The 22,162-nt window shown below is 47.7% G+C and overlaps 1 protein-coding gene across 5 annotated transcripts in view; it reads right to left on the bottom strand.

The window, feature by feature from the left end:
• Window positions 1–12,884, bottom strand: part of ITGAM (integrin subunit alpha M) — a 72,505-nt gene extending 59,621 nt beyond the window's left edge. Inside the window, exons 1-7 of one of the 5 annotated variants that reach the window (XM_016928461.4) lie at window positions 12,731–12,884; window positions 11,025–11,130; window positions 7,306–7,409; window positions 6,923–6,993; window positions 6,657–6,774; window positions 1,813–1,943; window positions 905–1,050 (exon numbers count right to left, since the gene is read on the bottom strand). In XM_016928461.4, coding sequence (XP_016783950.1) covers window positions 905–1,050; window positions 1,813–1,943; window positions 6,657–6,774; window positions 6,923–6,993; window positions 7,306–7,409; window positions 11,025–11,130; window positions 12,731–12,758 — 704 coding nt within the window. In that variant the 5' untranslated portion in view covers window positions 12,759–12,884. Of the gene's footprint in view, window positions 1–904; window positions 1,051–1,798; window positions 1,944–6,656; window positions 6,775–6,922; window positions 7,023–7,305; window positions 7,410–11,024; window positions 11,131–12,730 lie in introns of those variants that run through there. The other 4 variants (XM_054667981.2, NM_001194934.1, XM_016928462.2 and 1 more) reach the window with 4 other exon arrangements.
• Between the last annotated feature and the right edge of the window lie 9,278 nt (window positions 12,885–22,162).

Raw genomic sequence — 22,162 nt, 5'->3', positions numbered from 1 at the left:
AAGGGAAAGGAAGCCTTCACGGTTTTTGTTTTTATACTTTCGCATAATTTGGGTTTTTTAACTGAGTATTATTACTTTTGAATTTTAAAAATATATATATTTATGGCTGACACCTGTAATCCCAGCACTATGGGAAGCCGAGTCAGGTGAATCACCTGAGGTCAGGAGTTCAAGACCAGCCTGGTCAACATGGTGAAACCCTGTCTCTACTAAAAATACAAAAATTCGCTGATGGTGGTGGTGGACGCATGTAATCCCAGCTACTCAGGAGGCTGAGGCAGGAGAATTGCTTGAACCCGGGAGGTGGAGGTTGCAGTGAGCCGAGATCAGGCCACTGCACTCCAGCCTGGGTGACAGAGTGAAACTCTGTCTCAAAAAATAAATAAATAAATATATATATATATATATATATATATACACACACACACACATATATATATACACACACACACATATATATATATATACACATACTTAATTGGCCTTCAGGAAACCTCTCCCAGAGCACTGCACCAGCTCCCCAGCCCCTCTAGGACTCTCCAGTGCTTCTTGTACTTCTGTCCCAACCCCATCCTTGCCTCTACACCCACCTCAAAATCAGAGTGAACTTCCCAAAATGAGACATGGGGATATCTCACCACGGGCTGTAAAGCTGCCTTTGGCTCCCTGGCCTGAGCTGATCTTTGTAGCTTCCCTCCAGACACCTTTCCCTCACTTCCCCACTCCACTCCCACCTTTCACTCACGACTTGTCCTTTGATGAACACACCACGCACAGCCTCCCCACCTCTGCCGGTGGGGAAGCATCCTCTACCACCCCTGTCTAAACGGCTCCCTTCATCCATCAAAGCCTAGCTAAAAGTGTATCCTCCTCCCTCCATCCTAAGGGAAAAGGGGAAGCTTACACCACTTTGCGGATGCCCGTGGCCGTGTGTGTCCGCCCAAGCAGCTGCGTTATTGGCTTCACCAGTGATCTCGGGTTAGGGTTGTTCTGGAACTCTTTGAAGGTAAAGTGAATCCGGAATTCTTCAGAGTACTGCATCAAAGAGAACTGCGGAGGGGGCGGCTGGTGTGATGCTGGAGAAGGTGCCCCCACCCCTCAGACATCTCCCAGCAAGCTCCATGAAGATCTTAAACACTCCACTCTCCAAATTCCTCCTCTGCGCTGCCCCTAATCCCCTGCCTCACCAGGACGGAGAGCTGCCAGCAGCTCCCATCTCTCCTCAATACTAGAACACGGCCAGCGGCCGGGAGCAGTGGCTCACACCTGTAATCCCAGCACTTTGGGAAGCCGAGGCGGGTGGATCACCTGAGGTCAGGAGTTCGAGACCAGCCTGGCCAAAATGGTGAAACCCCGTCTCTACTAAAAATACAAAAACTAGCCAGGCGTGGTGGCATGCGCCTGTAATCCCCGCTACTCGGGAGGCTGAGGCAAGAGAATTGCTTGAACCCGGGAGGCGGAGGTTGCAGTGAGCCAAGATCACACCACTGCACTCCAGCCTGAGTGAAAGAGTGAGATTCTGTCTCAAAAAAGTAAGAAATAAAAATGAAAATAGAACTCAGCCAGCAATGACACGTGGGCTTCATCTCCCATGCCAACCTTAACAATTAGAGCTGCCCGCTTTATAAAAGGCTGAAAGAATGCTGAGGCTGCATCCAACAGAGCAGAAAAGAGACTCAGGAAGGCAAGCCATAATCGATCGTCAATTTGGCAATGTCTGCAGTTGAACTGGGAGGAGAACATGGTGGCCCGGTTGCCATGTATCTTCCAGCCCCGTGTGGGCTCTTCCCTAACCTACCCATGGGCCCTCACCAAGGTTTTGGACTTTTTTAATTGCTCCATCACAGTTGAGACAAACTCCTTCATCCGCCGAAAGTCATATGGGTTGATGCTACCAGAGCCATCAATCAAGAAGGCAATGTCACTATCCTCTTGAGGACACCCTGGGGAAGGGGAAAAAGAGTATGAATCAAGTAATTTGACACTTGGTGTTTTGGGTTTTTTTGCATGTCAGCCCTCTGCTGAACAATGAGAATATAGGACCCCGTCTCTATAAAAAAAATAGATGTTAAATATATATATAAATTATGTATTATATATATAATTTTTAATGTGTGTGTATATATATATATATATATATATACACACACGTTAAAAATTAGTCAGGCATGTTAGCACATGCCTGTAGTCCCAGCTACTCAGGAGGCTGAGGGTGGGGGATCACTTCAGCCCAAAAGGTTGAGGCTTCAGTGAGCTATGATCACGCCATTGCACTCCAGCCTGGGCCACAGAGAAAGACCCTGTCTCTTAAAAATAAATAAATAAGTAAATAAACAAGGACAAAGTGGTATGGAAAATTTTCGTTAATTCTGCCCAAGGGAATCAGGGAATGTGGTCATGTTTGACTGGATCTTGAAGAACAGGAAATAATTTGCCCAGCTGGGCGAGGTGGCTCACACCTGTAATCCCAGCACTTTGGGAGGCTGAGGCAGGTGGATCACTTGAGATCAGGAGTTTGAGACCAGCCTGACTGACATGGTGAAACCCTATCTCTATTAAAAATACAAAAAGTAGCTGAGATCGCACCACTGCACTCCAGCCTGGGTCACAGAGCAAGACTTCGAAGAAAAGGAAGAAAGGAAGAAAAGGAAAGGAAAGGAAAGGAAAGCAAAGGAGGAAGGAAGGAAGGAAGGATTTGCCAGATATACAAAAGGAGTAGATTCTAGAAAAGGGAACGGCACATACATATAAAGTGATGTGGAATGTGCTCCTCTGCCTTCTGCCCCATCCCCAAATCCACTTTCTACCCATTGCCGCTCAGCTCTGTGGCCTGGGAGGTCAACCTGCAGGGACCCCATCACCAGGACTCTGTTGCCCTCTGGATTCCCATTGGATTTGGCAGATGAGGGGGCTCAACAGAAGACTAGAGGGAGGAGGGCAGTGAGGTCCGGGTGTTCTCCCATTGAGGTTGCTTGGGGACAGCTATGTCCTTCACAAAAGACCAACTGTTCCTCAGAAGGAAGCCAGCTCCACATGACTCTCTCCAGACCCTGGTGAGCTCTCCCTCTCCTCAACCCATAAACCCAGGGGTGGCAACAGACCTGCTTGCCCAGGGCTTGGAAAGTCCCTGATGGCTCCCTTAGGCCTGTCACGGCTTTATAATTACTCCCTTTATAAATAAACCCCCCTCTTTGTAAATAAATCTTACTGAAACCGCCTTTGCAAAATTATGACTGAGACAGTGAAAGAGATCTAACTTAACTGATTCCATCTTGCTTCTAACCTCCAAGCTGTCCGTGTTCATTCCTGGGTGTAGGCTGAGCTAACTTTGGGAGACACTTAGTTTATAGTTTATAGTTTAAACAAAGATCGTAACAGCCCTTTCCCAAAGCAGACCTCCTTCTTGCCTGGGGACTAGATTGCCTTTGTAGGACTAACGTTAGCCACAAGATGAGAAATTATGATTTAGGAGTCATGCAGCTGGAGGCTACAAGATTCTGACCCTCCCTAAACTGCTCCTAAAATCAGTGCTTGAGATATTTTGCAGACCTTGCACTTGATGGATCAGCTGGCACTGCCCAGATCAATAAACTGGTTCATCCGATCTTGCGGCCTCCACCCAGGAACCAACTGAACGCAAGAAGACAGCTCCGACTCCCGATGATTTCATCCCTGACCAATCAGCACTCCCAGCTCACTGGCTTCCCCCGCGACCTACCAAGTTATCCTCAAAAACTCTGCCCCCAAATGCTCGAGGAGACTGATTCGAGTGATAATAAAACTCTGGTCCCCTGCATAGCTGGCTCTGTGTGAATTATTCTTTCTCTATTGCAATTCTGCTGTATTGATGAATTGGCTCTGTCTAGGCAGCAGGCAAGGTGAACCCCTTGGGCAGTTACATTACTGGAATGTGCTTTTGGTCCCAGTTGAGACTCCTACTGATATATGGGACAAGGGCCTCAAAAGGATTCTGGCAGAATCCAGGAATGCCGTTTGATGGAAACAGCACTACAGGGACAAACGTATGTGATGGCGATGGAGACACAGCGGTGGCATCAAGCAAAGAGCAGCGGGCAAGGGCCTTTCTACTCCAATAAGGAGCTCGACTTTATCTGTAGGCAATGGGAAGCCACAGAAGGTTCTTAGAAAAGGAAGTGAGATGATTTGTTTTGTATTTTAGAAAGACTGGCAGGGCACAGTGGCTCATGCCTGTAACCCCAGCACTTTGGGAGGCCTCCTGAATAGCTAAGACCACAGGCACATGCCACTATGCCTGGCTAATTGCATTTTTTGTAGAGATGGGGTCTCATTATGTTGTCTAGGCTGGTCCCAAACTCCTGGCCTCAAACAATCCTCCTGCCTTGACCTCCCAAAGTGCTGGAATTACAGGTGTGAGCTACCGCACCCTTTCGAATTTTGAACCAAGTGTATGTATTATATATTTTTTAATAAATGAAAACTTTTTTAAAGAAGTAGTCTTGAACCCTGAGAGTGAGGTCTAAAGAGGGAGAGGTAGAAGTGTTAGCTGAAGCCACAGAACTGGGTGATTTCAGGAAAGAAGAACACGTGGGTGAAAAGAGAACCCAGAACCCAGTGCCCCTAGGTGGAGAGGGAAGCTGGAGGCCAGCCGGGGGTGAAGAGAATGCACTCAGGAAGCTTGGGTGGTGAGGGTGAGGAGAGATGGCAGGAGATGAGGAGGAGACTGGAAGAGAGAAGATTGTTTTCATGGCTATCGATTGTGGTGGTTGATCGCTTTTCAGATACAGATAGAATGAAGAGTGTTTACAGCCAGAGGAAGGGGGAAGTTAATTGTCCTAGAGAGAAAACAAGTGATTCAAGAGATGCTGGGCCAGGCGCAGTGGCTCACACCTGTGATCCCAGCACTGTGGGAGGCTGAGGTGGGAAGATCTCTTGAGCCCAGGAATTCGAGACCAGCCTGGGCAACAAGGTGAAACCCCATCTCTACAAAAAATACAAAAATCAGTATATGCGCACCTGTGATCCCAGCTACTCTGGAGGCTGAGGCACAAGAATTTCTTGAGCACAGGAGGCAGAGGCTGCAGTGAGCCGAGATTGTGCCACTGCACTCCAGCTTAGGTGACAGAGCAAGACCCTGTCTCAAAAAAAAAAAGAAAAAAGAAAGATAGGTGATCACCTTAGTTGGTGCATGAGAGACTCTCAAAAGCCCATATGGAAGAATTTAGTCATGGGACAGAGGAGAGACAGGTCTTCCTCTAAAACGAGTGAGTCACTGCCAGGAGTGCTGTCATTATGGAAATTTGAGAAAAAGGAGAAAGTGCGGTGTTACAGCTCCTTTAGAATTTGTCTAACAAATTCCAGTGAAGACTGGAAAACCGCTTATTAAGATAAAATAAGAGAAGGGGAAAGTGGAGGGAGTCCATGCCTGAAGCTTTTGTTTTCTCTGTGGAGGAAGGAGGATTAACTGTGGAGGGTGAAATATAGAGGAACAGGGCTTGAGAAAGAAAAAAAATGCAAGGGAGAAACATTCGCCTGTGGTCCCAGAATCAACATGAAGACAAGCAAAAAGATGGCATAGCCATCGAACAAAGCAGTGGGAAAAAGCAGCTTGAAAGATCCATGCACTCTGGCCAGGCATGGTGGCTCATGCCCCCCACTCATTCTCTGGCTCATTCCCAGCACTTTGGGAAGCCAAGGTGGGCAGATCACCAGAGCTCAGGAGTTCGAGACCAGCTGGGCCAACATGGTGAAACCCCGTCTCTGCTAAAAATACAAAAATTAGCCGGGTGTGGTGGCGGGCACCTGTAATCCCAGCTACTTGGGAAGATGGGGCAGGAGAATCGCTTGAACCTGGGAGGCAGAGGTTGCAGTAAGCCAAGATCGTGCCACTGCACTCCAGCCTGGGTGACAGAGCGAGACTCTGCCTCAAAAAAAAAAAAAAAATCCATACAGTCACTCAGAATCTCAATCAACAGAGGTTTGGGGAACAGGGGCGTGGAAGGCCACCCCCCAGGATGGTCCCCAAGATTCCCACCTCTTGCCAATGACACCTTGCACCATCCCCTCCTCTGCAGTGTGACCTGGACTTATTTTTTAAAGACAGGGTCTTGCTCTGTCACCCAGGTTGGAGTACAGTGGTGCAATCATAACTTGCTGCAGCTTCAACTTCCCAGGCTCAAGTGATCCTCCTGAGTAGCTGGGACTGCAGGTGTGTGCCACCACGCCTGGCTAATTTTTTTTTTTTTTTTTTTTTTTTTTTTTTTTTTTGTAGAGACGGGGATCTCCCTATGTTGCCCAGGCTTGTCTTGAACTTGTGGCCTCAAGCAATCTTCCCACCTTGGCCTCCAAATAGCTAAGACTACAGGTGCTCATCACCACACTCAGCTAATTTTTTTTTTTTTTTTTTTAGAGACAGGGTCTCACTACATTGCCCGGGCTGATCTCAAACTCCTGGGCTCCCAAAGCTTTGGGATTGCAGGTATGAGCCACTGTGCCTAGCCAAGGCGTTTTCCTAAAGTACAAGACCCTAGCACCTCCCTAGCTTCTGACTCTAATGGGACCCAGTTCCCCCACCCTTCTGCACCCAGAGCCCAGACCTTGAGCAGACGTCACCTCAGTCCTGCCCCCTCCCCTGGTCTTTTGCTGCGCATCTGTTCCCTCCGCCAAAGGCAACCCACCTCGGAGGGCCTCTGGGAACTTCTGGGGCTGCTGCCGTAGGTTGGATCCAAACAGGAAACAGAGCCCTTTCACATACGTATTCTCACTGCAAGTCTGGTGCACGGTGGGACCACAGGCCTAGGGGACAGGAGCCAGTGGAAGGGGCTGCCCCTGCTTCCTGTCCTTGTACCCCAGCACCTCCACCCTCCACAAGACCCCCAGCCCCACCATGCGTGGGCCCCCAAACACCCCCATTAGGATGCTCCTCTGATCCAGCCCCACTCACCAGCAGCTGGGGGGGGCTGGTGGTGGCTGCCAGGGACAGGCCCAGGGACATGTTCACGGCCTCCACGGGGACTGCGGGGACAGATATGGGCATGGTCACCCTGGTGGGGGGACAGAGAAGGCTGTGGAAGAGCTGGGCAGGGGTCACCTCCATGCGGGAGACAAGGAGGTCTGACGGTGAAGGGGGATCCTAAATCTTGGGAAAGAAAGGAACACAGAGGGATTGCCTGGGGATGTCTAGGGTAGAGACTGCAGGCAGAGGAGAGGGTACGGAGGCAGGCACCTGTGTCCCCACCACAGATCCCCAGGACACAGGAGGGCCTGGAAAGTCCCTATGTGTTCACAGGGGAATCCCAGTCCCAGCCCGGCGGGGCAGTGACTCACCCTGCAGGCGGATGGGCTCGCATGAGCCTGTGCTGTAGTCGCACTGGTAGAGGCTGCCCCTTTGGTTGGCAGCCACTATCTCCTGGGGGGCTCCAACCACCACCCTGTGGGGAGAAGTGGGAATAGAGAAAACTTCGACATGTGGGGAGAGAAGGAGACCACAGAGGAAGTTCTGCCACCCAGAGGAAGGTGGGGGCCCATACCCGGATTCCTAAATTCCTATGACTAGGAGGAAGAATTAGCAAAGAAAAAAATGGGAAAATGTTAAGACTCAGAATGAGAAAAGGTCTTCCTAAGAATGACACAAAAACCAGAAGTCATTTAAAAATAGGACCAGGCGCGGTGGCTCATGCTTGTAATCCTAGCACTTTGGGAGGGCAAGGGGGTGGATTGCCTGAGCTCAGGAGTTCAAGATCAGCCTGGGCAACATGGGGAAACCCTGCCTCTACTAAAAATACAAAAAATTAGCCACACATGGTGGTGCGTACCTGTAATCCCAGCTAAATGGGAGGCTGAGGCAAGAGAATTGCTTGAACCCAGGAGGCAGAGGTTGCAGTGAGCCGAGATAGCACCACTGCACTCCAGCCTGAGAGACAGGGCAAGACTCTGTCCCAAAAAATAAATGAATAAATTTTAAAAATAAAAATAGGTCAATTCAAGCTGGGCACCATGGCTCATGCCTTTAATCCCAGCACCTTGGGTGGTTGAGGCAGGAGCATCATTTGAGGCCAGGAGTTTGAAACTAGCCCGGGTAACATAGCCAGACCCCATCTCTACAAAAAATGTTTTTAAAAATTAGCCAGGTGTGGTGGTACACACCTGTAGTCCCAGGCCAACCTTTTTTTTTTTTCTTTGAGACAGGGTCTCACCCTGTTGCCCAAGATGGAGTCCAGTGGCATAATCATAGCTCACTGCAACCTCTGCCTCCTGGGCTCAAACAATCCTTCCACCTCAGTCTCCCAAAGTGTTAGAATTACAGGCATGAGCCACTGGACCCGGCCCACACAGTCATTTTATTTATTTTTATTTTTATTTATTTTCTTTCTTTGAGACAGATTCTCACTCCATCACCCAGGCTGGAGTATAGTGGTGCAATCTCGGCTCACTGCTGCAACCTCTGCCTCCCAGTTTCAAGCATTCCTCCTGTCTCAACCTCCTGAGTAGCTGGGATTACAGGTGTGTGCCACCATGCTTGGCTAATTTGTGTATTTTTAGTAGAGATGAGGTTTCCTTATGTTGGCCAGGGTAGTCTCGAACTCCTGGCTTCCAGCGACCAGCCCAGCTCGGCCTCCCAAAATGCTGGGATTACAGGCGTGAGCCCCTGCGCCCAGCCTCCACACAGTCATTTTCAATAAATTTCTGGGCCAGGCGCGGTGGCTCACACCTGTAATCCCTGCACTTTGGGAGGCCGAGGCAAGTGGATCACGAGGTCAGGAAATCGAGACCATCCTGGCTAACATGGTGAAACCCCATCTCTACTAAAAATACAAAAAAATTAGCCAGGCGTGGTGGCACGCACCTGTAGTCCCAGCTACTCGGGAGGCTGAGGCAGGAGAATCGCTTGAACCCAGGAGGCAGAGGTTGCAGTGAGCCGAGATCACTCCACTGCACTCCAGCCTGGGCAACAAAGCGAGACTCCGTCTCAATAAATAAATAAATAAATAAATAAATAAATAAATTTTTGTATGTGATAAACTACCATAAGCATACTCAAAAGAAAAATAATACACAAGGGAGAGAGCTTCACAACTCATACCCCAGACTACTTTCCTCAGTGTACTCAAAGCTTGTACAAACTAGTAAAAAAAAAAAAAGAAAGAAAAATGGCCAACAGATAAGAAAAACATGTTCACAGAAAATGCCTCTCTCATAAAAAAAAAAAGAAGCAATTTAAAGCTAAATTAAGATACCACTTCTCACCTACTCGATCTGCAGAGATCAGTAAGTTTGATAGCACACTGAGTTGGCAAATGAGTGAGGGAGTATGAGGAAGTAGGTATTTTCATGAATTTCTGGTGTGAGTGTAAATTGCTGCCACCACTGTAGAGGGTGATCTGGAAAAATCTATTAAAATTGCACGTGCTCACGCACCCATGGATACCGCAATCCCAGTCCTAGCCTTTACTTCCAAATAGGCTTGCACATGTGCAAAATGACAGCATTGTTCATAGAGCAAAAGTTTGGGAACAATCTAAATGTTCATTAACAAGAGATCTAATGTAATGTAAAAGGAGATTACAAGCCAGGCACGGTGGCTCAAGCCTGTAATCCCAGCACTTTGGGAGGCCGAGGCAGGTGGATCACCTGAGCTCAGGAGTTCGAGACCAACCTGGCCAACATGGTGAAACCCTGTCTCTACAAAAATACAAAAATTAGCCGGGCGTGGTGGCAGGCACCTGCAATCCAAGCTACTCAGGAGGCTGAGGCAGGAGAATCGATTGAACCCAGGAGGCAGAAGTCGCAGTGAGCCAAGATCATGCCACTGCACTCCAGCCTGGGCGAGAGAGGGAGTCTCTAAAAAAAGTTAAATAAAATAAAATAAATTATAGCATCTCCCAATTATGGCATGCAATGCAAGCATAACATGGGATTAATGGACTCAAATCACTGGGCTGTATTATGGGAGATAAAGCAAAGAGCAGAGACCAGCCCCCTTCTTCTGGAAAGGTACTATCACCTCCACAAATACTGTTTCTGTAAAGGTAAATGTTTTAGGCTTCAGGGTCCATACAATCTCTATCACAGCTCCTGAATTCTGCCATTACAGCTCAAAAGTGGCCATAGCCAGGCACAGTGGTTTACACCTATCATCCCAGCAAGTTGGGAGGCCCAAACAAGAGGATGACTTGAGGCCAGGAGTTTGAGACCAGATTGGGCAACAGAGTGAGACCTCGTCTATACAAAAAAAATCAAAAAATTAGCCAGGTGTGGTGGCACATGCCTGTAGTCCCAGCTACTCAGGAGGCTAAGGTGGGAGGATTGCTTGAGCCCAGGAGTTTGAGTCTACAATGAGCTATGATTTCACCTGTGCACTCCAGGCTGAATGACAGAACAAGACCATGTCAGAAAGGAAAGAAATAAAGGAAGGAAGGAAGGAAGGAAGGAAGGAAGGAAGGAAGGAAGGAAGGAGGAAGGAAGGAAGGAAGGAAGGAAGGAAGAAGGGAGGGAGGGAGGGAGGGAGGGAAGGGAGGGAAGGAGGGAAAGAGGGAAGCAGGGAATGAGAGAGGGAGGAAGGAAGGGAGGAAGGAAGGAAGGAAAGAAGGAAGGAAGGGAGGGAGGAAGGGAGGGAGGGGCAATAAACAGTAAGTGACAAGTGGACGGAGTTGTTTTCAATAAAATTCATTCACAAAAATAGGCGGCAGCCTGCAGGCAGGCCTTAATTTCAGTACAATGTATACTACACATGGTGTGTTGGCTGAGGGAGGGAACGTGTATGTGTTATGTACACACAGAGTCTCCCCGAAGGAACACCCAGGAAACCATTTGTGAGGTCCCTCCTGGGAAGGGAACTAGGGGAAGGGAGTAAGGAAGAGATTTTTACTCTTACACCCTTTTGCATCTTTTGAATTTAGAACACTGTAAATTCAAAAGATGAATTTGTTGTATATTTTGAATTGATTTATCTGTTGAAAAAGATCACTCAAATCGCTGATTTTTTTCAGGTATGTAAGTCTTGGAGAGAAAGCACTGAGAAAGGGGGCTCCATCTGAGGGTCTCACCTGGATCCCTGAAGCTGGACCACGGTCTGCCCGAAGCCCCTTGCATTCTCTTGGAAGGTCATTGCGTTTTCAGTGTCCAAGTTGAACCCATGACATAAGGTCAAGGCTAAAGGGAGAATGGGGGAAGGGTCAAGCAGAGGAAAGTAGCATGCCAGTTAGGGGCTGTAGTCCTAGCACTTTGGAGGGCTGAGGCAGGAGGATCACTTGAGCCCTGATTGTGCCACTGCACTCCAGCCTGAGCAACAGAGAGAGATCCTATCTCAAAATTAAATACAAAAAAAAAAACAAAAACTAATAATAATTTAAAAGAAAGCAATGGCTGGGTGTGGTGGCTCAGGCCTGTTATCCCAATAATTTAAGAGGCTGACGTGGGAGGATCACCTGGGCTCAGGAGTTTAAGACCAGCCTAGGCAACACAGTGAGACCCCATCTCCACAAAAAATAAAAAATTAGCCGGGTGTAGTGGTACTCAGGAGGCTGAGGTGGGAGGATTGCTTGAACCCAGGAGGTCAAGGCTGCAGTGAACCATGATCATGCCACTGCACTGCAGCCTGGGCAACAGAGAAAGACCCTGTATCAAAAAAAAAAAAAAAAAAAAAAGATAGCAGCATGTCTTCCTGCTCCATTCCCTTTCCCATCCGTTTGGTCACCCTAACTAACCCAGCATCCAGATGTCTGCCTCCCAGGTCCAGCTCTGATAGCCTGGGGCAGGGATTAGCACACTTATTCTGTAAACAGCCAGATAGTAAATTTTAGGTTTTGCAGACCAAGAGGCTGATAGAATATGTTGTACAAGTACTTATATAACAAGACAGAAAATACTTTTCCACAAATTTGTCATTAGGGAAATTCCAAACATAATGATTGAGTACAATTTGTTTGTAATACGGGTTTACAAATGAGACAAATAGAATTCTTTGGGGATGGTGCTCCCTATCATCAAATCGATTATCAGTGTTCATCTTCAATCTCTAGCTGGCAGGTTGTGCAAAAACAGGTCGTGGGCCATATCGGGCCCCCAGGCCACTGTTTGCTGACTCCTGACCTAAGAACCACCGTCGTGGGGCACATCCAGTCCTGCTCTGAATTCCAGCCTCCCTTCTGAGCACCCAAATGGCTTCTTCCCCCGGTGTCACAACGATGATTTGCCCAACAGTGAAGTTTCTATACATTCTTAATTAGATAATTTCCTTCCTATGCAGCTCTCAAGTATTTCCTTCCCTTTTGAGGAGAATTTCATTTTCCACAACATATAAGCATAAAAGGTAACAAACTCAAATCATTTTTATTCATCAGTCATTCAACAAACATTTGCACCCGGGACCTTGGAAAATAGAACCGGAGGCAAAGTGGAGATGGTGAGAGGGGATCCAGGAGGAAGCACTCAGGAAAGGGGTCTCACACCTGCTGTGCACCCTGGGCCATGTCACTTCTCCTCGCTGGGCCTCCGTCTCCTCATGTGTGAAGCAAGGGGACCGGCAAGCAGCCTTGCACAGTCCATGAATGTGGTCATTCATCCAGGCTTCCCTGGCCAGCCTGTCTGGGTCTAGCTGTTCTCCCTGCTTCTTCTTGAACGCTTTCTCCTTCCCCAAATCCCCTTTGCCTCTCCCCAGACTGACTCCTACATATTCTGGGCCCTCTATTTATGACAGACCCAAAAGTTCCCCTCCTCCCCACCCAGAGTCCCCCACCCCACCCCCAGGCACCTGTTAACAGAAGGACTCTGAGAGCCATGGCTGGAAGGAGCCAGAACCTGGAAGGAGGTGAACCAGGGGTTGCAGGCACCACTGAGGAACCACAAGGAAGCCACCAAAGCAAAGAAGGGCAGAAAAGGAGAAGTAGGAGGCAGAAGTCTATCAGAGATTCAAAGGAAGAGGGCGGAGGCTCAGTGAGCACACTGCCCTGCCTGGTCTTCCGCCCAGGACTGCCCACAGCCTGCCCACCCTTCCTCCCCAGCTTCCTGACCCAAACCTTCAAAGTCAATACCACTATCCAAAAGGTGCCATTTGTCACCCACTTGTTTCTTGGGTTGGCCCAAGCATATGAACAAGCTGAATAGACTTAGCCTGCCTCCTGGAATTCCTGTTCTGAACATTAATACGGGCCAGGTGCAGTGGCTCACGCCTGTAATGCCAGCACTTTGGGAGGCCAAGGCAGGAGGATTGCTTGAGCCTGGGAGTTTGAAACCAGCCTGGGCAACATAGAGAGACCCTGTCTCTACAAAAAAATATTTTTAATTAGCTGGGCTTGGTGGTGCGCGCCTGTAGCCCCTGCTACTGGAGACGCTGAGGGGTGAGAATTACTTGAGCCCGAGGTCCAGGCTGCAGTGAGCTATGATCACACCACTGCACTCCAGCCTGGGCAACATAGGGCGACCCCGACTCTACAAAAAAATACATTTAAAAAATTAGCCAGGCATGGTGGCACATGCCTGTAGTCCTAGCTACTCCAGAGGCTGAGGCAGGAGGATTGTTTGAGCTCAGGAGTCTGAGACTGCAATGAGCCTCAATAATGCCACTGCACTCCAGCCCAGGTGACAGAGTGAGACCCTGTCTCAAAAAAAAAAAATTAAATAAATAAATAAGCAAACATTAATACAGATCAAACAAGTGTAGGAGGTAAAACTCTGTGTCTTCCTGAAAACACACTTTGCAAAATGTCCCTCCTTCAGCCCATGGAAATGGGAGCACCCTTCAGCCAGAGCTGTCCTCATTTGTAGCCATCAACAAGGACAACTCAAGTACAGGCATACCTGGTGCTTTTTAAATATTATTTTGTGCTTTTTTTAGAGACAGAGTCTAGCTCTGTTGCCCAGGCTGGAGTGCAGTGGTGTAATCACAGCTCACTGCAGCTTCAATCAACCTCCTGGGCTCAAGCGATCCTCCTACCTCAGCCTTCTGAGTAGCTGGTATTACAGGCACATGCTGCCATGGCCAGCTAATTTTTTTAAAATTTTTTGTAGAGACAAGATCTTGCTATGTTGTTCAGGCTATTCTCAACCTCCTGGACTCAAGTGATCCTCCTTCCTCAGCCTCCCAAACTGCTGAGATTACAGGTGTGAGCCACTGCATCCAGCCTATTTGTGTGTGTGTGTGTGTGTGTGTGTGTGTGTGTGTGTGTGTGTGTAAAGGCCTCAAGCTCTTCACCCAAGAATTTTCACTTCTAGTAATTTATCCTAAGAATAGTTAAGAAGTGTAGTCAAAAATATATGTACAAACTTGGCTGGGTGCGGTGGCTCATGCCTGTAATCCTAGCATTTTGGGAGGCTGAGGCAGGTGGCTCACTTGAGGTCAGCAATTGAAACCAGCCTGCCCAACATGGTGAAACCTCATCTTTACTAAAAAGACAAAAAAATTAGCCAGGCATGGTGGCAGGCACCTGTAATCCTACCTGGGAGGCCGAGGCAGCAGAGTCGCTTGAACCCTGGAGGCGGAGGTTGCAGTGAGCAGAGATTGTGCCACTGCACTCCAGCCTAGGTGACAGAGCAAGACTCTTATCTCTAAAAAAAAAAATATATATATATATATATATATATATATATATATTTGCAAGCTTGTTCATTGCAGCATTATTGTTAATATGAAAAGCTAAAAAAACCTGAATATTCAACAGAGGAATGGTTCAATGATACTTCACTCTGTGATATATCCTTACCCTCCCCTGTGTCTGTCACTTTTAATTCTGTTTTCAAAGGCACAGGAAAATAGGTATCCTTCCACACATACATGGAACACTAACCTCACCTTTATGTGACCACCAATGTGATTCTCAAGCCAATGATTTTTTTCACTCTTTCTCAACACGTTTTCTTTTTTTTCTTTTTTTTTTTTTTTGTGAAACGGAGTCTCCCTCTGTCGCCCAGGCTGGAGTGCAATGGTGTGATCTCAGCTCACTGCAACCTCTGCCTCCCAAGCTCAAGTGATTCTCCTGCCTCAGCCTCCCGAGTAGCTGGGATTACAGGTGCTTGCCACCACGCCTGGCTAATTTTTTGTATTTTCAGTAGAGACAGGGTTTCACCATTCAACACATTTTCTTTTGCCTCTAGTTCTACTTTCCCGATAACTAGATGGAAAAAAATGCTTGCTGGCTGAAAAAAAAAAAAAAAAGCAATTAAAATTATGTACATTTGGTTAAAAATTATCTGTTTATAATTTTTATATATAGCCAGGTATGGTGACTCCTGCTTGTAATCTCAGCACTTTGGGAGGCCAAGGCAGAGGGATCATTTGAGCTCAGGAACTCAAGACCAGCCTGGGCAACACAGCAAGACCCTGACTCTACAAAAAAATTTTTAACAATTAGCTGGGCATAGTGATGCACACCTGTGGTCCCAGCTACTCAACAGGCTGAGGTGGGAAGATCGCTTGAGCCAAGGAGGTTGAGGCTGCAGTGAGATATGATTGCACCACTGCACTCCAGCCTGGAAAACAGAGCCAGACCCTGTCTCTAAAATATATATAGGCAGGGCATGGTGGCTCACGCCTGTAATCCCAGCACTTCGGGAGGCCGAGGTGGGAGGATCACCTGAGGTTAGGAGTTCGAGACCAGCCTGGCCAACATGGTGAAACCCCGTCTCTACTAAAAATACAACAATTAGCCAGGCGTGGTGGCAGGCACCTGTAATCCTAGTTACTTGGGAGGCTGAGGCAGGAGAATCACTTGAACCTGGGAGGTGGAGGTTGCAGTGAGCTGAGATTGCACCATTGCACTCCAGCCTGGGCAATAGAGCTTGACTCAGTTTCAAAAAATAAAAAATTAAAATTAAATAAATAAGTATATACATACAAAAATAAATCATATATATATGATATATGATATATATATATATATGCAGGAAAACCCAATGTTAATAGTCGTTATCTCCAAGATAGAAGGATTACAGGTATGTTCCAGTATCTATTGCTGCAGAGCGAGCTACTCCAAAACTTCGTAGTTAAAAACAGCAGCATATTATAATCTCTCGCGTATCTGTGAATCGCCTGGCCTCAGCAGTTCTCAGCAGGGTCTCTCACATGATTGCAGTCGGATCACGACCAGGGCTAGAGTAATCCAAAGCTCAGTTGGGCTGGGCTCCCAAAATGGGTCACTCCCACAGCTGGCAGTTGGCCGTGGGCTAGGAGCTCAGTTGGGGCTGTCACCTGGGCACCCCCACGTGCCCTCTCCATGTGGCTTGGGCTTCTCGCAGCATGGTGGCTGGACTTCAAGAGCAAGTGTTCCAACAGACAGGAAGCAGAAATTTCCAGGCTACTAAGGTCTTGATCTGGAAACTGGCGCCAAGTCATCTGCACCACATTCCATTGATCAGGCAGTCACAGAGCTCATCCACATTCCAGCAAAGGGGACACAGATCCCACCTCCCAATGGGAGGAATTTGTGGTTGTATTCAATCTGCTACAAGATGACTTTAATATTCTTTTCTATATCATTTGTACTTAAAACATTTATATAGGCTGGGTGCAGTGGCTCATGCCTGTGATCCCAATGCTTTGGGAGGCCAAGGCAAGAGGATCACTTGAGCCCAGGAGTTTGAGGCTACAGTGAGCTATGACCTCAACACTGCACTCCAGCCTGGGCAACAGAGCAAGACTATGTCTCAAGGAGAAAAAAAAAAAAAAAGACCTTTAAACAAAAAAAAAGACTCATAATCATAAAAAATACCAATAGAAAATTTAAAACAACAGGTTACCTGTATTTGTTAGCAGGTAAAGAGGCTGAGGAAAGGACGAACGAAGTCATGAGCCCAAGATGAGAAGATACCAACCAGGGTGCCCGGGGAGGAGTTTAGTAGATCAGCTGGGTTTGCTTTGGGAAAAGTTTTCACACTCTGGCCACTATGGGGGCTGCTCGAACTCAGACGTGGAGGCCCCTCCTTGCCCTGAACAGTGGCCAAGGGTCCACTCTCTGTAAAAATATAGGCAAGATCTCAGACTGGCTGTCCAACCTGCAGAGGCTTTCTCAATGAGCCACCACCAAGTGTGCACCTGACCTGGTGACCGTGGGTGGGGACATATCTATAAGCTGTTGGCTGTTCCCTCCTACCTGTCCCCCGTCCCCACTCTTGATAAAATCTTAGCTTGATTTCCCCTATAAGTGGACTCTGAGACAAGGCTTCAAGTGTAAGTAATTTATCTGGAAGGTGATTCCGGAAACACTGGTGGGAAAGTGAAAAGAAGGAGCTAATGCCAGGCACAATGGCTCATTGCCTGTAATCCCAGCACTTTGGGAGTCCAGAGTGGGAGGACCTCTTGAGCCCAGGAGTTCAAGACCAACCTGGGCAACACAGGAAGATTCTGTCTCTTAAAAAAAATTTTTTTAAATTATCTAGTGTGGTGGTATGCACATGTAGTCCCAGCTACTCAGGAAGCTGAGGTAGGAGGATCACTTGCACCCAAGGGGTCGAGGTTGCAGTGAGCTATGATCATGCCACCATACACTGTACTCTAGCCTGGGCAACATAATAAGACCCCGTCTCTTAATTTTTTTTAATTAAATAAATAATTAATTAATTAAACAGTAATATGTATCAAACAGGTGTGGGAAATCAAACTATCTCCCTGAAAACGCACTTCGCAAAATGTCCCTTGGACATTTTGAGCCCAAGTGTTGGAGGCTGCAGTGAGCCATGATCACACTACTGCACTCCAGCCTGGGCAACAGAGTGAGACCTTGTCTCAAAAAAAAAAAAGAAGGAAGAAAGAAAGAGCTTATAAAAGATATGTAATTAAACAAATTACTGGCCGGGCATGATGGCTCACGTTTGTAATCCCAGCACTTTGGGAGGCTGATGTGGGTGGATCACCTGAGATCAGGAGTTCGAGACCAGCCTGGCCAACATGGCAAAACCCGTCTCTGCTAAAAATACAAAAATTAGCCAGACATGGTGGCATGCGCCTGTAGTCCCAGCTACTCAGGTGGCTGAGACAGGAGAATGCTAGGAACCCGGGAGGTGGAGGTTGCAGTGAGCCGAGATCATGCCACTGCACTCCAGCCTGGGCAACAGAGCAAGACTTCATCCTCAAGAAAAAAAAAAAGATTATTGACCTGGTGCAGTGGCTCAAGCCTGTAATCCTAGCACTTTGGGAGGCTGAAGTGGGTGGATCACTTGAGGCCAGGAGTTTGAGACCAGCCTGGCCAACATGGTGAAATCCCATCTCTACAAAAAATACAAAAATTAGCTGGGCATCATGGTGCATGCCTGTAATCCCAGCTGCTCGGGAGGCTGAGGCATGAGAATTGCTTGTACCCAGGAGGCAGAGGTTTCAGTGAACTGAGATTGTGCCACCACACTCCAGCCTGGGCAACAGAGCAACACTCCATCTCAAAAAAAAAAAAAAAAAAAAAAAAAAGAATAGAGAGATATGTCATCTTCATGGATGACAAGACTACAAGACTACAGATGTCAGTACAGATGTCGGTTCTCCATTTAATTACTCAAATTCATTATAATCTCACCCAGCAGAATTTTTCTAGAATTTGACGTGCTGATTCAAAAATTGACTGGACTAGAAAACACACAGCAATAGCCTATAAAGCAATGGGACATACCTTACAATGTCATGTTATTCCATAACAAGTACCCTATCATAGCAATATTCTAAAGCCACAGTAGATGAAAGTACAGTGTTGGCTCTGGAATAAGTATATAAGACCCTCGGAAAGAATACAAAATACATATGTAGAAATCTGGTGTTCCCATCAGAAACAATACATTTCTCCTACTGAAAAAGCAAACAAGACTTTCTTTGATTCCACTCCCCTCATCAACCACTGCCCATTTTTTACTTCCCTTTTGCAAAACTTCTCCAAAGTAGTTGTCTGTGTTGGCTGCACCCTGTTCTACTGCTCACATCCTCCCTTAACCCCATTCCAACCAAGCCTGTGCTCCAACCCGGCACCTACACCACCTAAACTATTTTTATCAAAGTCACCAAGGCTGCCTGAGTGACTCCAGTGATGAGTTCTGTCTTCATCTTGAGTGACTCAGCAGCAGCTTCTGACACTCGGCCCTCGCTTCCTGGAACTGATTTCTACATCTGTCCTCTGACCCCACACTCTCCTGCTTCCTGCCTACCGCCCTGGACCCTCCTTCTCAGTTTCTCTTGCTGATTCTCCTCTTCTCCCAACCTCTTCAGAAGGATCTCAGAGCTCAGTCCTTTGACTGCCTTTTTTTTTTTTCCAACTCCTGGGTTCAAATGATCCTCCCACCTCAGCCTCCCAAAGTGCTGGCATTACATGCGTGAGCCACCGTGCCCAGCCGAAGTCAATTTTCAGTACAGCAGTCAGAGGGATTGTTTCAAAACACAAGACATATCATGCCACTCCTCTGCTCAAAACCTTGCAAAGGCTCCCACGTTACTGATAGTAAAAGCCGGTCCTTTCTACAACCTACAAGGACCGGCGTGACCTGTCATCCCAGCCCCAGCCCTTACCTCTCTGAGCTTACCTCATTTTCTGGGACAGCAGCCACCCTGGCCTCCTTGCCATTCCTCAAACCTGCCAGGCACACCACCACCTGAAGGCCATGGCACTGGCTGTTCCCTCTGATGGGACCACTCTTCCCCCAGGGATCGGCAGGCTCACTGGCCCACCTCCTTCAAACAAGTGGGTTTTGCATCACATGACTGTCTATACTCAACTTCGCAAACCTTCTTTGCCACATTCCTCAACATTTTCCAGTTTTGCTCTCAGGGGAATGAAGGTATCAGGCCTTCATCTTCCCTTTTCCTGCACAGCACCCAGGGTCACGGCTTCTCTCTTCCCAACAAAATCTCCCAGTCCCACCTCTCCAAATTTCTTTCCTTGTCTACACAGACAAATTATCTCTGTCTGAGCTCCTCCAATTTGCTTCGCTCACCACACTCGAAGAAACTTGCTACAGGATCCGCCCTCCTGAGAAAGTTGTGGGAAGAACAAGAACAAAATACTGTTTTTCCATTGCACTGGATTGTCAAGAAAGTTCCTGTGATCCTGTCAGGCCTCTGAGCCCAAGCTAAGCCATCATATCCCCTGTGACCTGCACGTATACATCCAGATGGCTTGAAGCAACTGAAGATCCACAAAAGAAGTGAAAATAGCCTTAACTGATGACATTCCACCATTGTGATTTGTTTCTGCCCCACCCTAACTGATCAATGTACTTTGTAATCTCCCCGACCCTTAAGACGGTTCTTTGTAATTCTTCCCACCCTTGAGAATGTACTTTGTGAGATCCACACCCTGCCCGCAAAACATTGCTCCTAACTCCACTGCCTATCCCAAAACCTGTAAGAACTAATGATAATCCACCACCTTTTGCTGACTCTCTTTTCGGACTCAGCCCACCTGCACCCAGGTGAAATAAACAGCCTTGTTGCTCACACGAAGCCCGTTTGGTGGTCTCTTCACATGGACACGTGAGACAACCCCAGCTACCCAGGAGGCTGAGGTGGGAGAATCACTTGAGCCCAGGAGATTGAGGCTGCAGTGAGCTATGATTGCACCACCGCACTCCAGCTTGGGCAACACAGCGAGACCCTGTCTTAAAAAAAAAAAAAGAAAGAAAGAAAGAAAAAAAAGTTCCACCTGAGTGTCATCCTCGGCCATCTGGTTAAGCCTTTGGGTCTGGAATCAGACTAAGGGCACTAAAATCCTAGGTCTACGCCAGGTGTGGTGGCTCACACCTGTAATCCCAGCACTTTGGGAGGCTGAGGCAGGTGGATCACCTGAAGTCAGAAGTTTGAAACCAGCCTGGACAATATAGCGAAACCCTGTCTCTACCAAAAATACAAAAATTAGCCGGGAATGGTGGCACATGCCTGTAATCCCAGCTACTCAGGAGGCTGAGGCAAGAAAATCACTTGAACCCAGGAGGCGGAGATTGCAATGAGCCAAGATCACACCACTGCCCTCCAGCCTGGGCAACAGAGCTAGATCTCATCTCAGAAAAAAAAAAAGAATAAAAATATCCTAGGTCTATAAGTATGCCCTTGAACAACTTACTCTCTGGACCTCACTGTCCTCATCTGGAAAATGGGGGCAATAATTGTACTAACATCTTGGGGTGATTGTGATAGTTAAATGAGATAATAATAGATGTCAAAGTGCATGTAGTCAACATTCGCTGTAATCATTCTACCAACTGTGTTGGGTTGATGGATGACCTGGCCAGCGCACCCTCGATGACACACAGAGGTTGGTGGCTGAAAGCTGCCTGTCGCTCAGTGGGAAGCATTCTGGATGCTTCCCTTGCCGCCTCAGTTGTCCATGCAGCAGGCCAAATGTCTGGCAGGCCAAGGAAATTGTTCTACCACAGGCTTTGTGAGTCCCAGGTGTTTCGACCAAGGTCACACAAAGAGTATGGTTGGCCACAGGTGACTTGCAGGGCAGCGACAGCCATTTCACCATCTCTAAGCTCTTGCCTCCCAACCTTGAAAGGAGGAGTTGCTCAGGGCCTAACCTGAGCAGGGCAGGAAACAAAACTACTAATTCCTGGAATAGGCTACTTGGTACTCAGTAAATCTCATGTTCTACCTGTTCTGTTGTTTTTCCCCAAAAGGCCCTAACTGATATGTGACTTAACAGAGTTTTTGTAAGGGTTAAATTAAATAATGCATGAGAAAAGCTTAGCACAGTGCCTGGCATGTAAGATGCGCCCCCCCACCGGCAAAGATGATTATTTGTATTGGTGGAGACTAAGGTTCAACTGCTGTAATAAGACCCAAAATCACAGAGGCTTAGCCCAGACAGTCCTGTGATGGCCCCAGCATCAGCATTTGGGGGTTACGGAGGCTCCATGGTGTTGGAGATCCACCAGCAGGTTGCTCTGCCATCCTGAGGGTTTTGTCTTCATCCGCCTGGTCAAAGACGGCCCAGCGCCAAGCCCACCCTCGGGCTGACAGGAAGGATAAAAAGAAGTGGTGCCTGGCAGGGAGTGGTGGCTCACGCCTGTAATCCCAGCACTTTGGGAGGCCGAGGCAGGCGGATCACCTGAGGTCAGGAGTTCAAGACCAGCCTGACCAACATGGTGAAACCCCATCTCTACTAAAAATACAAAAATTAGCTGGGTGTGGTGGCACATGCCTGCAATCCCAGCTACTTGGGAGACTGAGGCAGGAGAATCGCTTGAACCCAGGAGGCAGAGGTTGCAGTGAGCCGAGCTC

Source organism: Pan troglodytes, chromosome 18 (genome assembly GCF_028858775.2).
Source record: "Pan troglodytes isolate AG18354 chromosome 18, NHGRI_mPanTro3-v2.0_pri, whole genome shotgun sequence".
In the NCBI taxonomy this organism is placed as follows: domain Eukaryota; kingdom Metazoa; phylum Chordata; class Mammalia; order Primates; family Hominidae; genus Pan; species Pan troglodytes.
Note: the sequence above shows the minus strand (reverse complement) of the source record. Positions and strands in the feature narration are given on the sequence as shown.